General features: G+C 41.3%; 1 protein-coding gene across 1 annotated transcript; it reads right to left on the bottom strand.

Annotated features, from left to right (window-relative positions):
• Positions 1 to 6,970: 6,970 nt before the first annotated feature.
• On the bottom strand, positions 6,971 to 17,885 carry LOC110488549 (LON peptidase N-terminal domain and RING finger protein 3). The gene is made up of 10 exons (XM_021560793.2): positions 17,092 to 17,885; positions 12,883 to 13,001; positions 12,489 to 12,767; positions 12,135 to 12,372; positions 11,918 to 12,008; positions 11,282 to 11,518; positions 10,990 to 11,148; positions 9,406 to 9,568; positions 9,146 to 9,295; positions 6,971 to 7,542 (listed from the first exon to the last, which is right to left on the bottom strand). The coding sequence occupies exons 1-10, from the start codon at positions 17,741 to 17,743 to the stop codon at positions 7,381 to 7,383; spliced, it is 2,250 nt and encodes a 749-aa protein (XP_021416468.2). The 5' UTR covers positions 17,744 to 17,885; the 3' UTR covers positions 6,971 to 7,380.
• Between the last annotated feature and the right edge of the window lie 339 nt (positions 17,886 to 18,224).

The raw sequence follows: 18,224 nt of genomic DNA on the forward strand, positions 1-18,224 counted from the left end.
ATATTCATAATAAACATTGATAAAAAATACAATTGTTATTCACAGAATTAAAGATAGACTTCTCCTAAATGCAACCACTGTGTCAGATTTCAATTTATTTTTACGGAAGAAGCATAATCTGAGAACGGCGCTCAGAGCCCAATCCAGCCAGAGAAATATCCGCCATTTTGGAGTCAACAGAAGTTAGAAATAACACCATAAATATTCACTTACCTTTGATGATCTTCATCAGAAGGCACGCCCAGGAATCCCAGTTCGACAATAACTGACTGATTTGTTCCATAAAGTTCCATAAATTTATGTCCAAATAGCCACTTGTTAGCGTGTTCAGCCCAGTAATCCATCTTCATGAAGCGCAAGCACTTCGTCCAGACAAAAACTTGAAAAGTTCCATTACAGGTCGTATAAACAAGTCAAACGATGTATGGAATCAATATTTAGGATGTTTTTCACATTAAAAATCAATAATGTTCCAACCGGAGAATTCCTATGTCTGAAGAAAAGCACTAGAACGAGAGGTAACTGTCGGGAGCGCGTGTCAATATCTGAGGCACTCTGCCAGACCACTGACTCAAACAGGTCTCATGAGCCCCTCCTTTATAGTAGAATCCTCATTCAAGTTTCTAAAGACGGTTGACATCTAGTGGAAGCCGTAGGAAGTGCAACTTTATACATATCCCACTGTGTATTCGGTAGGCCAGGCGTTGAAAAACTACAAACCTCAGATGTCCCACTTCCTGGTTGGATTTTTCTCAGGTTTTCGCCTGCTATATGAGTTCTGTTATACTCACAGACATCATTCAAACAGTTTTAGAAACTTCAGAGTGTTTTCTATCCAATACTAACAATAATATGCATATATTAGGATCTGGGACAGAGCAGGAAGCAGTTCACTCTGGGCACACTATTCATCCAAAAGTGAAAATGCTGCCCCCTATCCCAAAAGAGTTAATGAGAGACTGGGTTGACACAGCACAGAGGAGCGAAAGAGACGTAACCAAAAATAGAACATGAGAACAAGCGGACATAAACGCTCATAAAAAAATAAAATAACAAAACCTAAATTATTGCGATACATGAATTTGGAATATCCCGCAAAAGCATAAATTTGAATTAATGAAATGAATTCTATGTATTGCCCAGCCCTATGCCATGGTCACAATGTTAAAGGGTTACACACCAAAATCATCATAAATTATATGTATTATTTCATTTTGACATATATTTAATTGAGCTACACATCACTAAAAAAGTGTTGTTCTACAGTATGCCCAATGTCCATTGAGTCCACTACTGTATCCCACTGACTGTGAGTGACCTGACCGGAGAGGAGGTATTTGTTACATCATGCATATAATACCATGTACTTTCAGATGACAATAGTGGATCGGAGAGGGGAGTTAGCAGAGGCACTAACTCGTGAAATCTCTTTTTAGTTCCACAACCTTCCATTTCAGGCCATGGGTTAAGCTCTCATGTGAGCTGTTTTGTTGGAAGCACAGATCACACATTCAGTTGCATGTTTCAGGAATGTTTCAGTGTCAGAGATATTTCCTGTGCTTTAGCTCATGTTGATAGCCTTTTCAAATCTTACTGTTTAATCGTCTTTGCAGTTTTAATGTCCCCCTCCCCTGGTGTTAAAAAGAGTACATCTTTATTTTTATTGAATTAGGGTAGACAAGTGGAATACAAGATAGACTATTGCCCCATGCACACTCTGCCCAACTTGTACAACTGATGTAAAATGCATTTGACACAATCCTGTGATACAAAATGTTTGTGAAACAGAGTTTCCACAAAGCATTGGTCTGTGTCTCCTTTTTTTGCAGACAAACTCTCTGTTGTATCACAAGTGTTGTGTCAAATGTGTTGTACATCAATTGTACAAACTGAGTGTGTACAGGCCATGCCCATGTGGTGGTCCTTACACAGTAGGTGTATAATGACTGTATAATGACCACCACAGGGGCCCGGCCTGTACACACTCAGTGTACACTGAACAAGTTTACACAGCCGTGGAGACACTGCAAAATGATTGTGTAACGATTTTTAGAGGAGCAAGCTGCAGGTCTAAAGGAGCTGTGCTTTTCTTTTCCATTGAAGAATACAAAGACAAACCCTACAATATCTGCTGCAATGTGATGTCCAACCATTATACAACACTTCAAACATATTAAAATTATTATGCATTCATTCGCAATGACGCCTCAGCCTCGCCAGCAGCTTGAGGATGAGACATAAGGGCAGGCTGTCTGCACATTACACAAGCACAGCACAGTTAGTCTGACAGTATGGAAGTGTTTGAAGAAGTGAGGCGATAGGAGGCAGTACTGCAGCCAGAGCCCAGCCCCTGTTCCATCCATCCACAGGCAGCAACAGGGCATCAGCCACTGTACTGCGCAATTCCACTCCCAAACCTGTCATGTGAGGCTTTCCATTGATCATGCGAGTAGGAACATCAATGCACAGAGTCCTCCTTACATCTCACACTGTATCATACGAGCTTGAGGCACACACAGTCATGTACTTCTCACATGGGCACACTCAAGCCCTCTGACACACAGCCCTCTCATGCAGTTTCCCACACTGTTTACAATGGGATAACTAGCCCTGAGCAGGTGTTCTGTCATCACATCGGCACACAGACAGGGAACTTAACCTCCTAGATGTCTTTTCTGGGTGAGTTAGGTAACCAGTTTTCCCACAATGCACTGCTTTGCCCTACTTCTGTCAGTGTGTTACATGTTTTGTAAAATCGGGGGTTAGGTGTATATGCCATGTTCCCATAGCAACCCCTGCATCTCGTGACCTTAACCTTTCAGTTATAACCTTACTTGGCGTGTAACACAAGACTAGTATTATGTGGCCAGTCTCTGGCCAGGGCACACTGATGAAGGATCTGATTTGAGGCCGATGCTGAAAAATCTATTTCCAGTGGGACTCTGTAGTTTAATTGATAATACCTTTCTTCACGCCTTTGAGACCCCACTTTGACACTCTGATGTTTGTTTCTGCATTTTTCGGTCCTGAATAAACAGAGCAGGACACCTTATGTAAAAAAAAAAAATTAAGTAAGCGATATTTGGCGATATTCCGGGACCTACTGCTGAAACATGCCATCTCTCAAAGGCAGGAGAACAAGATACACGGATACTCTGCAGATGCTAACCCGATTTCAAAGTTTACATAACGTCTGACTCTGCCCCCGTTATGTAAGCCCTATTAAAAATATCCTCATTGGCTTCTCCCTCACTCCCACCAGACAGACAGCCTGCAAATGTATACTACTTGTCCCCCCCTTCCTCTGAGTCCATCATCCCTCCCAGTCATGGAGGTGCTGTGGTGTGATTCGGTTTGGTATGGGTCAGGTCATCTCCTCCAAAAAAAAGGCAGGGCTGCAGAATGTGGGGTAGTGGGACAGGGGGAGCAGAATAGCGTGTCTATCCTTCTAACCGTGACCTACATTCACAGTGTTATGTAAACTCAATGCACTGCTTCATAAGACATTTGTTATGTCCAAGCTTTCTAGACATTTCTAAAGAGCTACATTGATACTTCTTTCAACGGACAAGCACGTAACCAAAGTAGAGAAATATAGAACACAGGATTAGGGAAGCTTCAGATTAAAGACCATCGGTTTAGCCCTTATTCCACAAATTAAGAGCATAACCTTTTTTATTCAGAATTGTGTTTTTTGTACATTGTATAACATTGCAATGACTACATTTCTATAAAAACAACAAAATATAACATATGATAAGATGACAACCACATACATTCATTTTTGTAAACACATACAGTTAGAGGCCATTATACAAGTGTTACACAACCACCAAAGTAAGACTCCATGGTCACGTCATCTCCATACAAACAAATGACATGTCAATATGAATCAATAAGCATGTTCTGTGGTGAAAGAGCTACAGGAGTGTCAGAGGTAGATTGACTTAGATCACTAGTGCAACGTTCAATGTGGAATTCAAAAAGGTCAGAAAGGTACTACCTTTGAATTTCTATTGTTTTGGCATTTTCTGATGTAAATGGCTAAAATACATAGATGAATGACATTTTGGCTAACATGCAACCGCCAGATCAAATTAATATACATGTAAAAGTATGAGATTTTGGTGAGGAAATATAAGCTACTTGAATTGACATGCCAATCAATCAACTTTTATTCAAAAAACATTTATTCAACCTTAACCAAGTCTCAATGTTGTTGTTTTATACAAAAGTCAATAGAAAATATTCACATTGTGTCCTTGCATTGAGAAGACTTTAATTTAATTGTGATAAGATATAAGAACTATAGTACCAATATTTGTAACCACAATTGCAGGACTCGTCATACAATGAACCAGGATTTGAGTTTTACCAATATTTGTAACCACAACCTTAAGACTCGTCACACAATGAACCAAGACTGGAATTTTTTTATTTACTGTTTGTGTCCTCGAAAGAGAAGACCACATATTCAAGCTCAATAGTTTGGACTTTTCAGCCAAGTCTTCCTCACTGGAATGCTATCTTTGTCTAAATGATTCTTCTTGGTACTGGCATCATGGAAGAAATCCAACTTAAGGCACTAAATGTTGAAAAAGATTAGAAATCACAGTGTTTGATGCTACAGTTTATGGTTCCACAGGACGATAGCTTGAAAGACAAGACGATGAGGTTCAAATGACAGGAAGCAGTCTTCCAACTCCTTCGGGAGTTTTTCGAATGGTTAGGAAAATCATTTCAGAGTGTCTTCGGCTTGGGACATGACAACCAAACGTAAAACTTCGCAAATCAAACTTTCGAATTTTGGAAAGTGGTAAAAACAGCAGGGCTGATAAATCCGGCACTCTCTACACTCTAAAAGTTTATATTTCCCTTGTCTACAATTATTTGCATTTTCACATTCACGTCGTAGTCTTTTTTTGTATAATAGCCAGGAATCACGCAGCACAAGTGGTGACAGTTATTGCAATCACTTTGTTTGTCTGTGTCACCCCTTACTTTATGAGCATACCTGGTGCAAATAATAGCCGAGCCAAGAAAGCCCTATATAAATGCAATAACTTAAAATTGCCCCTTACAATAAAAAAAATCTGTTTGTTAATTAACACATTTCCCCAAGATTTCACAGCATAACCATCCTGGTTCAATATCGTCTGTATAAAAAGGTGATCATCGTTAACATAAAAAGAACTGTAGAAAACTCTGGAAAAAAGTCTGGCGGACAAAGAAATATGTAACTTCCAACAAAACTAAAAATGTCGTCCTTTGTTGAAGGCAAAGCTCACAACCCATCTTTGCTCACCATGCATGGAAAACAGTGACTATCAGTTACGCTGTTGCTGCAACTACAGTGCTAAGTAGATCCTATAAATACCAAGAAACATTCCATCGTAAGTAGGAGATGGCTCATTTTAACTGCAGGTGTATTGCACTCATCTACACCAAAACAGGAAGAGAATTGCATTATCCTCTGAATGATACAGTTAAAGCGTCATCAGAACAAGGTACTGTGCTGTATTGCAATTTTCCCCTCTAATTTTCTACACATTCTAAGGGGTTTTGGGTTTTATAATATGTCATTTGTGGTTAACCTTTCTGATCTCCCCATCCCGGATCCGGGTTCGTGAATACAGACTCAAGCTCATTACCATAACGCAACGTTAACTATTCATGAAAATCGCAAATGAAATGAAATAAATATGCTAGCTCTCAAGCTTAGCCTTTTGTTAACAACACTGTCATCTCAGATTTTCAAAATATGCTTCTCAACCATTGCAAAACAAGCATTTGTGTAACAGTATTGATGGCTAACGTAGCATTTAGCATTAGCATTCAGCTGGCAACATTTACACAAAAAAACAGAAAAGCATTCAAAAAAATCATTTACCTTTGAAGAACTTCAGATGTTTTCAATGAGGAGACTCTCAGATAGCAAATGTTCAGTTTTTCCTGAAAGATTATTTGTTTAGGACAAATCGCTCCGTTTTCTGCGTCACGTTTAGCTATGAAAAAACCCCTGTATCCAGGATTGTGTAAATCTATCAGCAAGCTCATTAGCATAACACAACGTTAACTATTTATGAAAATCGCAAATGAAATGAAATAAATATGCCATCTCTCAAGCTTAGCCTTTTGTAAACAACACTGTCATCTCAGATTTTCAAAATATGCTTCTCAACCATAGGAAAACAATAATTTGTGTAAAAGTAGCTAGCTAGAGTTAGCATTTCGCGTTAGCATTTAGCGTTAGCATTAGCGTTAGCATCCAGCACGCAACATTAACAAAAACATAAAAGCCTTCAAATAAAATCATTTACCTTTGAAGAACTTCTGATGTTTTCAATGAGGATACTCTCAGTTAGATAGCAGATGCTCAGTTTTTCCAAAAAGATTCCTTGTGTATTAGAAATAGCTCCGTTTTATACATCACATTTGGCTACCAAAAAAAATCCATAAATTCAGTCCTCAAAACGCAAACTTTTTTCCAAATTAACTCCATAATATCGACTGAAAACATGGCAAACGTTGTTTAGAATCAATCCTCAAGGTGTTTTTCACATATCTCTTCGATGATATATCGTTCGTGGAAGTGTGCTTTCTCTCCTGAATCCCAGGAGAAAATGCCCGCACCTGAAGATTACGCACAAATTTAGACAAAGGACACCGGGCGGACCTCTGGAAAATGTAGTCTCTTATGGCCAATCTTCCAATGATATGCCTACAAATACGTCACAATGCTGCTAAGACCTTGGGCGAACCACAGAAAGTGTAGGCTCATTCGTTGCGCAATCACAGCCATATAAGGAGAGAATGGAAAACAGAGCTTCAGAAATTCTGCTAATTCCTGGGTGATGCATCATCTTGGTTTCGCCTGTAGAATGAGTTCTGGGGCACTTACAGACAAAATCTTTGCAGATTCTGAAACTTCAGAGTGTTTTCTTTCCAAAACTGTCAAGAATATGCATAGTCGAGCATCTTTTCGTGACAAAATATCGCGCTTAAAACGGGAACGTTTTTTATCCAAAAATGAAATAGCGCCCCTAGAGCTCTAACTGGTTTTAATAAACCCTTTGGAAATAATAAGTCATCATTGTAATAGTAATTTTCTCCCAGTGGTGTAAACATGTTCCATGCAGACGCGAAGTTCATAAATAATAACAAAAACAAACACTAATCGCCTTTACAGCACACTTTAAAATATTCAGTCCATAAGTAGCCTCTTCTAATCCTTGGATCACATTTCAGTAATCTAATTAAAGTCCACTTGCCAATAGTAACCCATTCACACAAAGGCTTTCGTTGAAATGCGGTCTTTCAGATAAAAACAAAAAACAGACACCCACATGGAGGAGATAGATGGTTGTGTGAGGGTTGGAGTCATCGAGAGGAGCGGTTGCGGGACATGAAGAGGAGTATTCTGCGGATACCACTGAGTCGGTCCTTCAGGGACGTCAGGGCCAGGAAGGGCAGCTGGGCTCGACCCTCCAGGGGAAGGACTGCCAGCAGCCACCAGCACCAGGACGGCCCATTGGCACTGGCCTAGAGAGGGAGAGAGCAGGAGAATAACCATAAGAATCCAGCCACAACCTGCTCATCATAAACTGTGTCAAATCTTCCACATTTTGTTACGTTACAGCCTTATTCTAAAATGGTTTATATTGTTGTTGTTTTCTCATTCATCTGCACTCAATACCCCACAATGACAAAGCAAAAACAGGTTTTCAGACATTTTTACAAATTCATAGATTTAAAAAAAATGACATATCATATTTATATAAGTATTCATACCCTTTACACAGCACTTTGTTGAAGCACCTTTGGCAGTGATTACAGGCCTCGAGTTTTCTTGGGTATAGAAGCTTAGCACACCTGTAATTGGGGATTGTCTCCCATTCAACTCTGCAGATCCTCTCAAGCTCTGTCAGGTTGGATGGTGAGCGTCTCTGTACAGCTATTTTCAGGTCTCTGGTTAAAGTCCGGGCTCTGGCTGGGCCACTCAAGGACATTCAGAGATTTTCTCGAAGCCACTCCTGCGTTGTCTTGGCTGTGTGCTTAGGGTCGTTGTCCTGTTGAAAGGTGAACCTTTGCCCCAGTCTGAGGTCCTGAGTACTCTAGAGCAGGTTTTAATCAAGGATCTCTCTGTACTTTGCTCCGTTCATCTTTCCCTCTATCCTGAATAGTCTCCCAGTCCCTGAAAATCATCCCCACAGCATGATGCTGCCATCACCATGCTTCACCGTAGGGATGGTGCCAGGTTTCCTCCAGACGTGACGCTTGGCATTAAGACCAAAGAGTGTAATCTTGGTTTCATCAAACCAGAGAATCTTGTTTCTCATGGTCTGAGAGTCCTGTACGTGCCTTTTGGCAAACTCCAAGCGGGCTGTCATGTGCCTTTTACTGAGGAGTGGCTTCCATCTGGCCACTCTACCATAAAGGCCTGATTGGTGGAGTGATGCAGAGATGGTTGTCCTTCTGGAAGGTTCTCCCATCTCTATGGAGGAACTCTGAATCCGTCGGATTCTTGGTCACCTCCCTGACCAAGGCCCTTCTCCCCCAATTGCTCAGTTTGGCCGGGCGGCCAGATCTAGGAAGAGTCTTGGTAGTTACGAACTTATTTTATTTAAGAATGAGGCCACTGTGTTTTTGGGGACCTTCAATGTTGCAGAAATTTGTTGGTACCTTTCCCCAGATCTGTGCATCGACAAAATCTTGTCTCGGAGCTCTACGGACAATTCCTTTGACCTCATGGCTTGTTTTTTGCTCTGACATGCACTGTCAACTGTGGGACCTTATATAGACAGGTGTGCCTTTCCAAATCATGTCCAATCAATTGAATTTACCACAGGTATTCTCCAATCAAGTTGTAGAAACATCTCAAGCATGATAAACTGAACAGGACGCAGCTGAGCTCCATTTCGAGTCTCATAGCAGAGGGTCTGAATACTTATGTAAATAAGGTATTTCTGTTTTTATTTTCTATAAATTTGTAAACATTTCTAAAAACCTGTTTTTGTTTTGTCATTATGGGGTATTGTATTGAATGTATTTAATACATATTTGAATAAGGCTGTAAAATGTGGAAAAAGTCAAGGAGTCTGAATACTTCCCGAATACACTGTATGTCCAGGATTCATATATTTACCTGTGGCTCAGAGTCTTTCTCTGGCATGCGCCCAAAGTGCTCCACGATTCTCTCCTTTTGTTCTTCTTTCAGGGAGTTGACCCAGATTAAGGCCTGGTCGTATACTGCATCATGGAGACTCTGTAGCTCCTTCTCTGCCACAACCTCCACCTTTACAGAACAAGAAATGCATTTATTAGCACAACAAGATACACTAATACAGGTAAAAAATAGTTCAGACAACATTCATGCAAATGCTTTAGTTTATGATGAATAATTACCTTAACGTCTTCCAGGTATTCTATGTCCGCTGTGTTGTATCCATCTCTCTGGTGGTGCTCAATGACCTTGAACCTTCTTATCCCAATGGTGTCGACAACGGAGCGGCCATCTGCAAAGAATTCCACGTTTCGGATCTCCAGGAGGCTACCGTAATCGGCAAATCTATGGGGAAGGCAAATAAGTAGATATGGATCCAAAATGTGTCTTAGGCATTCACAGGTGACACAAACAATAAAAGAGGCTATATAAACTATCTGCTTAAACAACTAGGTATTGGGGCCCCTCTGGGTGCACGTTTTGTTTTTTGCCCTAGCACAACACAACTGATTCAAATAATCAACTAATCATCTAGCTTTGATTATTTGTATCAGCTGTGTAGTGCTGGGGCAAAAACCACAATGAGCACCCGTTTGGTAGAGGTCTTCACAGGTCCACCAGGACATTACCCGGGAATGACCCGAGACCGGTCCTTAATTCTGTAGTTGACCCTCAGATCCGGGTCAGATTTGATTGTCACGGTTCTCTGATATTTTAGTACTAAATTTGCTGTTAAGGACCCGTAAATACCAGAACAGTAGAGATTGAACATTTTCGTATTTATTCTGCTGCGGATTTTCACGAGAGCGGCACATGTAGCTTGTTGTTTTTGGCAGTCAATCACAAGTCATCAAAGCGGGCATTGGCCTCTGGCTCTGTGTGTGTTGTGGTAAGCAAGTTAGCAGATCAATGGAAGATGGAATTAAAATTACGGAATTAAAGGTTAAATGAGAAGGATATGTTTCAACGACCAAGAGCCAACAGGGATGCTGCTACTTAATAATTTGAATGGAGTTGTTGTTATTGTCGTTTAGGACGGGGGAAAGCGCAGTCTATGAAGCTATGATTAGGCAACCCCGCTAGCTAGATAGCTAGCTTAACTAGCTTCTCTTCTCGGTTTGATGCAGTCAAAACAGGTACTATGTAATCAGATTGGATGATAAATAACCTAGCTTTGGCAGCTTGATGTTAGTAACTAGTGCGAATTGGCATTGGTTGCCGCTGTCTCCCTCTTCCTCCTCCTCGCACCACTCAGCCGGACACAGCATGGCCCTGCCCCCCGCCTGATACTAGCTCCGTTCTTCTATTCCTTGGTGTGTGAATTAACAGCTTCAGTTAATAACGTGGCTAAAAATATACATTTTCTGCTGCTTCCCTGACTCGGATCGGGACTGGTTCTGGACCTGACTGGGTCTATACGGGGCCAGGTCTGGTTGTCCTCGGATCCATTCGGACCGGGTATCTATATTTAAAACATAAATGTATTCGGGTAGGGTCCTGGGAAGAAAGCCCTGGGTCAATTTCAGAACAGGCCCAACTTTTTGGACACGAGGAGACCTCTCCCCAGGACCGAGTTTGGGATACGCTGCAATACAACATGCAATACCTGCTCAGCTCTGATTATAGCCTAAGGCCCTCCTCAATGGCCCCAAACAAGAGTTGACACAACAGCTATTCAAATTTACTGCCAGATGCCACCGATATCCCCTGCCTGACTAAGGAACACTAAACACAATGTTTCTCTGCTTTGTCCAGGCTTTACTCACCCTTTGAGGTTATCGCTGAGGCACATTCCAAACTGCTTGGTACCCATCTCCATACACCTGCGGATCATCAGCCGGTAGCAGGGCTCAAAGATGTGAAGAGGACATGGAACGGTGGGGAAGGCCATGGTGCAAACAAATATAGGCACGTTCTTGTTTAGACTGCAAAAGAAAGGTTTGAGGATATAATATATCCAAAGTTATAGATGAAGTAACATTTTATAAAGTGTATGATGTCATTGTTACACAGTTCAGAAGCAATCGGATAATGTCTGTATGCTGCTTTTAATCGTACTTGGATAAATCTGCAATCTCCTCTGCGTTGACTTTCTGCCTGTCCATGAGCTCATTTGGCAGATACTTGCAGATGAGGTTCTCCATCAAGACAGTCTTGTTGTATTTACTTTCTGCCAGATACTCTTCCAGCTCCATCTTGCAGAGGGGACACTTGGGGTTGTGGTCCAGGCATCGCTCGAGGCATTTCATACAAAAGGTGTGGCCGCAAGGAGTGGTGACTGGTTCATAAAAGAGCCTAGGGTATACCATGGAGATAAAGAACACAATATTGTGCAATAGAGTGGTACAATGTCTCTCGCTACTCTATTATTGTTTACGTTCAGGTTTTCTTGTTTACATTGTTTGATAATTAAATGTAGGCTATAACTGTGAAAAGAAGACTAAATGTTTACCTATTAATCTTTATTGCGTCATACCGAATCTTTATTGTTTCATACTATCAGAAAGGAAGATGAATATCTTGTGTTAACTTGCAAAATAACTATGACTTGTATGAGGCTGTGAGTTTCACTAATCATAGATAATCTGATTCAAAAGCAGAACACTATATTACTATCATTGGCAAAGTGGCAAATGCTTACAATTCAGATACAAGTTTTGTCACGGATGGACAGCTACACGGAGATGTTCTCACCTCATACAAAGAGAACACTCCAGGTCAGCCGGGTCTATGAGGTCAGAAAGCACTGCACTCCAGGAAGTCGCCTCTTCATTCTGGGTCACTTCTGTAAAGGAGGAGAAACATTTGAGTTAGATAGTGACTCTCAACAACTGCTTCACTTATAGTAAATATCATGCCAATATAGCTCCATTGATTTAAGAGGCGAGGCAAAAAAAGTCTTAAAACTTACCAGATTTGGAGCGCTTGCAGGTGTCGCTACTATCCACTTGGCTGTCCTCGGATGAGCTACGTTTGCGTTTGAGGAAGACGCTCCTGTCAATGACGGTGGGATGGCAGACATTCAGGTCCACCTGATCTTCTCCTTTCTTTTCGCCGCATTCCATTGTCTCAAATAAGCCGCCTGTCTTAGGTTCACTCAGCGTAGGTGACGATGTCAACTTTTCATGAGAGGCAATATTCTTGTACTCCTGTGAGAAAGGGTGATGATAGAACATTTGAATTAGTTCATGGGCTCAACTCAATGCACTAGATGATAATACGTTATTGTAATTTAAAAACCTCAAAGATGGACGATTTATCTTACCTTGTAAGACTTGGAGGAAGTGGTGGTGTTGCAGCTTGAGGTTGGGGTGTTCAGGATGCCACCTTTGATTTTATTTCTGGAAGACAGTAGACTTGTGCAGTCCAGGATTCTGTTGTGTACTTGATCAGTGACAGGGGCCAGAAGATCACTCAGAATCTTTTGCGCCTTTCTTTTTGCCAGTTTACTTTCAGGATCTAAGGTAATGACGACCAGGTACTCTCTTAACGCTTCTTCACATTTCCCAAGACAGACTAAAGCTTGTGCTTTTCTAATATGTCCCTGGAAGAAAAATAAACAAATGTTTATTCATCAGTAGAACAATATCATTATGTTGCATTGTGAAGCTCTGATGGTAGATCTAAATTAAACATGGGGAAAAAAATCCAACTCTCACCTTTGACCAAAGAGGCATGAGTTTGCATGCCATCTCTGCATCATGAAGTGCATCCTCGTAATTCCTCAGACTGGAATGGATCTGTGATCGGTTGCTGTACAGCACATGGTCCCTTGGAGCTGGAAAATACAAAAAAACATATATTCAGAGATTTACTTTGTTCCAAAAGTATAAATGTACATGACATCTTGATTCAAAATCATTTTGAACTATACATCGAAAACATCAAGGTCAAATTCAATAGAAATTGAAATAGAGGCTGAAACTGATCATCTATTCATTAAACCATCATTCTGTCACACAAGACCAGTTTTCTTTAGTTCATAGTGAAAATGTGCAGATTTTGGATTATTGTTGAAAGTGATTGTTGATAAACATTTACATCTCTCATGATAAGCTGTAGAGCACTGAGAGCACTGAGCTAAAGGCTAGAGCTGCCGCTTTCAAGGAGCGGGACTAACCCAGAAGCTTATAAGAAATCCTGCTATGTCCTCCGGCGAACCATCAAAGGGGCAATGAGTCAATACAAGACTAAGATCGAATCATACACCACCGGCTCTGGTGCTCGTTGGATGTGGCAGGGCTTGCAAACCATTACAGACTACAAAGGGAAGCACAGCCGAGAGCTGCCCAGTGACACGATCCTACCAGATGCGCTAAACTACTTCTATGCTCGCTTCAAGGCAAATAACACTGAAACATGCATGAGAGCACCAGCTGTTTTGGAAGACTGTGTGATCACACTCTCCGCAGCCAATGCGAGTAAGATCTATAAACAGGTCAAGGACGTGTACTGATTAACAGGACGTGTACTGCGAGCATGCACTGACCAACTGGCAAGTGTCCTTACTGACATTTTCAACCTCTCCCTGTCTGAGTCTATAATACCAACATGTTTTAAGCAGAGCACCATAGTCCCTGTGCCCAAGAACACTAAGGTAACCTGCCTAAATAAATACTGACCCGTAGCACTCACGTCTGCAGCCATGAAGTGCTTTGAAAGGCTGCTCATAGCTCACATCAACACCATTATCCCAGAAACCCTAGACCCACTCCAATTTGCATACCGCCCTAACAGATCCACAGATGATGCAATCTCTATTGCACTCCACACTGCCCTTTCTCACCTGAGCAAAATGAACACCTGTGTGAGAATGCTATTCATTGACTACAGCTCAGCATTCAACACCATAGTGCCCTCAAAGCTCATCAATAAGCTAAGGAACCTGGGACTAAAAACCTCCCTCTGCAACTGGAACCTGGACTTCCTGACAGGCTGCCCCCAGGTGGTAAGGGAAGGTAACAACACATCCGCCACGCTGATAACCAATACAGGGGCTCCTCAGGGGTGCGTGCTCAGTCCCTGTTCACTCTTGACTGCACGGCCAGGCACGACTCCAACACCATCATTAAGTTTGCCGATGACACAACAGTCGTAGGCCTGATCACTGACAACGACGAGACAGCCTATAGGGAGGAGGTCAGAGACCTGGCCGTGTGGTGCCAGGACAACAACCTCTCTCTCAATGTGATCAAGACAAAAGAGATGATTGTGGACTACAGGAAAAAGAGGACCGAGCACGCCCCCATTCTCATCGATGGGGCTGAAGAGGAGCAGGTTGAGAGCTTCAAGTTCCTTGGTGTCCACATCACCAATACACTAACATAGTCCAAGCACACCAATACAGTCATGAAGAGGGCACCACAAAACCTTTTCCACCTCAGGAAACTGAAAAGATTTGGCATGGGTCCTCAGATCCTCAAAAGGATTTATACAGTTGTAACATCAAGAGCATCTTGACTTGTTGCATCACTGCCTGGTATGGCAACTGCTCGGCCTCCGACCGCAAGGAACTACAGAGGGTAGTGCGTACGGCCCAGTACATCACTGGGGTCAAGATTCCTGCCATCCAGGACCTCTACACCCAGGACTTCTACACCAGGTAGTGTCAGAGGAAGGCCCTACAAATTGTCAGACTCCAGCCACCCTAGTCATAGACTGTTCTCTCTGCTACCGCACGGCAAGCGGTACCGGAGCGCCAAGTCTAGGTCCATGACGCTTCTAAACAGCTTCGACCCCCAAGTCATAAGAGTCCTGCACACCTAATCAAATGGCTACCCAGACTATTTGCATTGCCCCCCTGCCTCCGTACACTGCTACTACTCTCTGTTGTTATCATCTATGCATAGTCACTTTAATAACTCTACCTACATGTACATATTACCTTAACTAACCGGTGCCCCCGCACATTTACTCCGTACCGGTACCCCCCTGTATATAGTCTCGCTATTGTTATTTTACTGCTGCCCTTTAATTACTTGTTACTTTTATTTCTTATTCTTACTCATATTGCTCGCATTGTTGATTTGATAATCAATAATAATATCAATGCGGCACACAAGAGTGGAACCAAAACTACTGTGTCTGCTGTCAAACTTTTAGTACCCTTGACCTACATTTGTTTTATTGTTTTTTTACCTTAAGCAATGTTTGGTCCCCTAGCCTACATAACATCTTATTCAACCTTCACACGCCCATCTGTGTGTAGGGTGGTCAGTGCCCATATGAAAATGCAACGCTTAAATGCTCAATTGAAATATAGAAATGATAAATGCATTTATATGTTCATATCAATGCACATGATTCATGCCAAAATTAAACTGCAATGTTAAAATAAAAAACTAAAATGTTCAATTGAAAATTGGAAACGGTAAAAATAAATTCTAAATGAAAATGGTCAACAGAAAATGTTCAATGGCTAACAGAAAATGGAAAATGCAATGTTCAAAGTGAAATGTTCAAAGTGAAATGTAAAGTGGCTTTTATCATTTTCTAACTGCCCTATTTAGCATTCTCTTTTCTCCTAAAATGTTTTAAGTGTATGCAAATTACTTCCTGGAGGCATGAACCAGGAGATAAACACAACACCACCATACAGTGATACATCCTAACCATGTCACGCTCTCTGTGCATTGATTTTAGACTAGTGAAACCAACAGGGTTCAAACCTGGTGTCCTGTACACCAGAAGAACATGCTGCTAAGCCAAAGCTTTAGCTTGGGGAGCCAAAGCAAACTTTCTGGTCTCAGGCAAAGTTATTCAATACATGTGCGTGGTCACCGAACCAGTTTTTTCCTAGTTGTTCGCATGATGAGTAACCTTTCCTGAAACGTTAAGAGTTAGCTATAATTGTTGGTTTAGCGTACTAATGTGCTCTTCTGATGTGCAGAAGACACTTGTTCAAACCCTGTTAATCATATATGTGTTGTGGCTCAGATGGATCTCTGTGAGGAGGAGGAGGAGAAGGTCAAACAAATGGTGATCGGTAACTGAGTTGGTTCAGTTACCACACATGCATGATGAGTAGGCCTAACCTTACTTGAGACATGAAGAGTTGCATTGGCTCCCAGTATCAATGCCTAGGCTTCAGCTTAGTGGGCCTATGCTTTTTTGGTGCGCAGAAGACCTGGGTTCGCACCCTGTTTGTTGGTTACACTAGTCTCAAATCAATGAACAGCATGGCATGGCTAGGGTGAACTACTACATGGGGGTGTGTGTTGCTCTCCTGGTTCATGCCTCCAATAAGTAATTTGCATACACTTTGACATTGTTCATTGAAAATAGAATTCTTAATTGGGTAGTTGACAAATTAAAATATCTATTTCAATTTCACTATGTAGATTGCATTTACGAATTTCTGTTTACCATTTGGCTTTTTCCATTTACCATGTTTATTTAGAATCTGTTTACCATTTACAATGTTCCTTTAACCATTTTCTATTTTCATTTAAAATTGCAATTTAATTGTGGCATGAATCTTGCGCACTGATATGAAAATAAAAATGGATTTATTCTTTCACATTCCTATTTAGCAGTTTCGAACTGGCCCTAATCACCCTCCATACATCTGCCCAAGTATGTCATATGCATGAATCTCTCTGAATTAAGGGGATAATTATAGCCTAGTAATAAACATGATACACTGTTATAATAATTTCCCCACTGAATTGTTACAATTTAGAGCAGCTTACCCCACGCGGAAGTTACATCACACACCTGCTGATTCAGCTGTCAATTAGGCCAGCTCATGTACTCACTGGAAACAGTAGCCTAAATGCTGTTGCAACATTGCATAAGATATAGGCCATCCATTTCAAGTGTTTAATTGCATTTCGAATTAGTTTAAATGAAAAGTAAAAATACCATACCTATTTGTATTGCTTCGTTGTATTTTTCCAAAGCAGCATCCATTATTTTCTCTGAATATAGTCCATTCCCCTCACGTCTCAGATTAACAGCAAGTAATTGACTTGGATACCACTTTAACAACAAGTTACTAAGAACAACATTAACTCTATAATTGTCCACATCATTGAGTTTGGTGTGCCGAGTGTCATTACATTCTTTGCAGCAGACAGGCATTTTTTCTCTGTCCAGGCACTTTTTGCAAAAGCAGTGTCCACAAGGCAAGGTAACAGGCTCGTATAGAAATTCATAACATATTTTGCAGGTAAATGCATCATATCCAACGCAATCAGAGTGTGTCTCCTGTCTGTTGTTTTGACTGTCTGTCCCATCTTGTATTTTAATACTGTTAGAGAGATATTCAATAAGATTATCCAGATGGACTGGTCGTAGTCTGTCGATTTCTGCGGCTTTTCGATAGATCTCGAAAGCATCGGTCAATTTACCACCGAATGCCAGGGCATCGGCCCGTTTCACCAAGAGATGTTGCTGCGTACTAGGGTCGCAGAGGTGCAGCAGTTGGCATTCGTATATGTCCGCCGCGAGCCCGAAGTTTTTAGATTGAAACGCTTCTGCCGCAAGAAGCAGCATACAATCGGTACTATCCGTTCCCATAATGATTGCGGTTGTGTAGTATAGTCGCTAAATTAATCTTCCCTTTTAGTAGTAACAGGTCTATTTCTATTTATCTTATTTTCTGAGGTCTCCTCCCCCTGTTCAACTCACTATTCTGAGACGATATCATAGAACACCATTAGTGATACTTTCGCTGTAAAAAATAAAAAATAAATCTTACGTAAACTGTGTCATGTGACCACGGTCAGATGTTCCAATTGGACCCTGTTACCTAATAATTCAGTTGTAAAACAGAAAGCGTCTTGTCTGTGGATAGAAATTGGTAAATGTCCTGAAATGGGAATAATGCTTAATAGATTTCTTTCGGCTGAAGGCATTCCATGACGGGACGCTCGGATAACAGAGCATAACTGTATATAGTCCAGCGTTTTCCAAACTCGGTCCTCAGGAACTCAAGGGGTGCACGTTTTGGTTTTTGCCCTAACGCTACACAGTTGATTCAAATGATCAAAGCTTGATG

The sequence above is a fragment of the Oncorhynchus mykiss genome, chromosome 14 (genome assembly GCF_013265735.2).
Source record: "Oncorhynchus mykiss isolate Arlee chromosome 14, USDA_OmykA_1.1, whole genome shotgun sequence".
NCBI lineage: Eukaryota > Metazoa > Chordata > Actinopteri > Salmoniformes > Salmonidae > Oncorhynchus > Oncorhynchus mykiss.

Coding starts and splice junctions, on each gene's coding strand:
- LOC110488549 (XM_021560793.2), bottom strand. CDS start 17,743: ATGGGAACGGATAGTACCGATTGTATGCTGCTTCTTGCGGCAGAAGCG. Junction 12,373..12,488: donor CTTCCTCCAAGTCTTACAAG/GTAAGATAAATC, acceptor CCTTTCTCACAG/GAGTACAAGAATATTGCCTC. Junction 9,296..9,405: donor AATACCTGGAAGACGTTAAG/GTAATTATTCAT, acceptor TGTTCTGTAAAG/GTGGAGGTTGTGGCAGAGAA.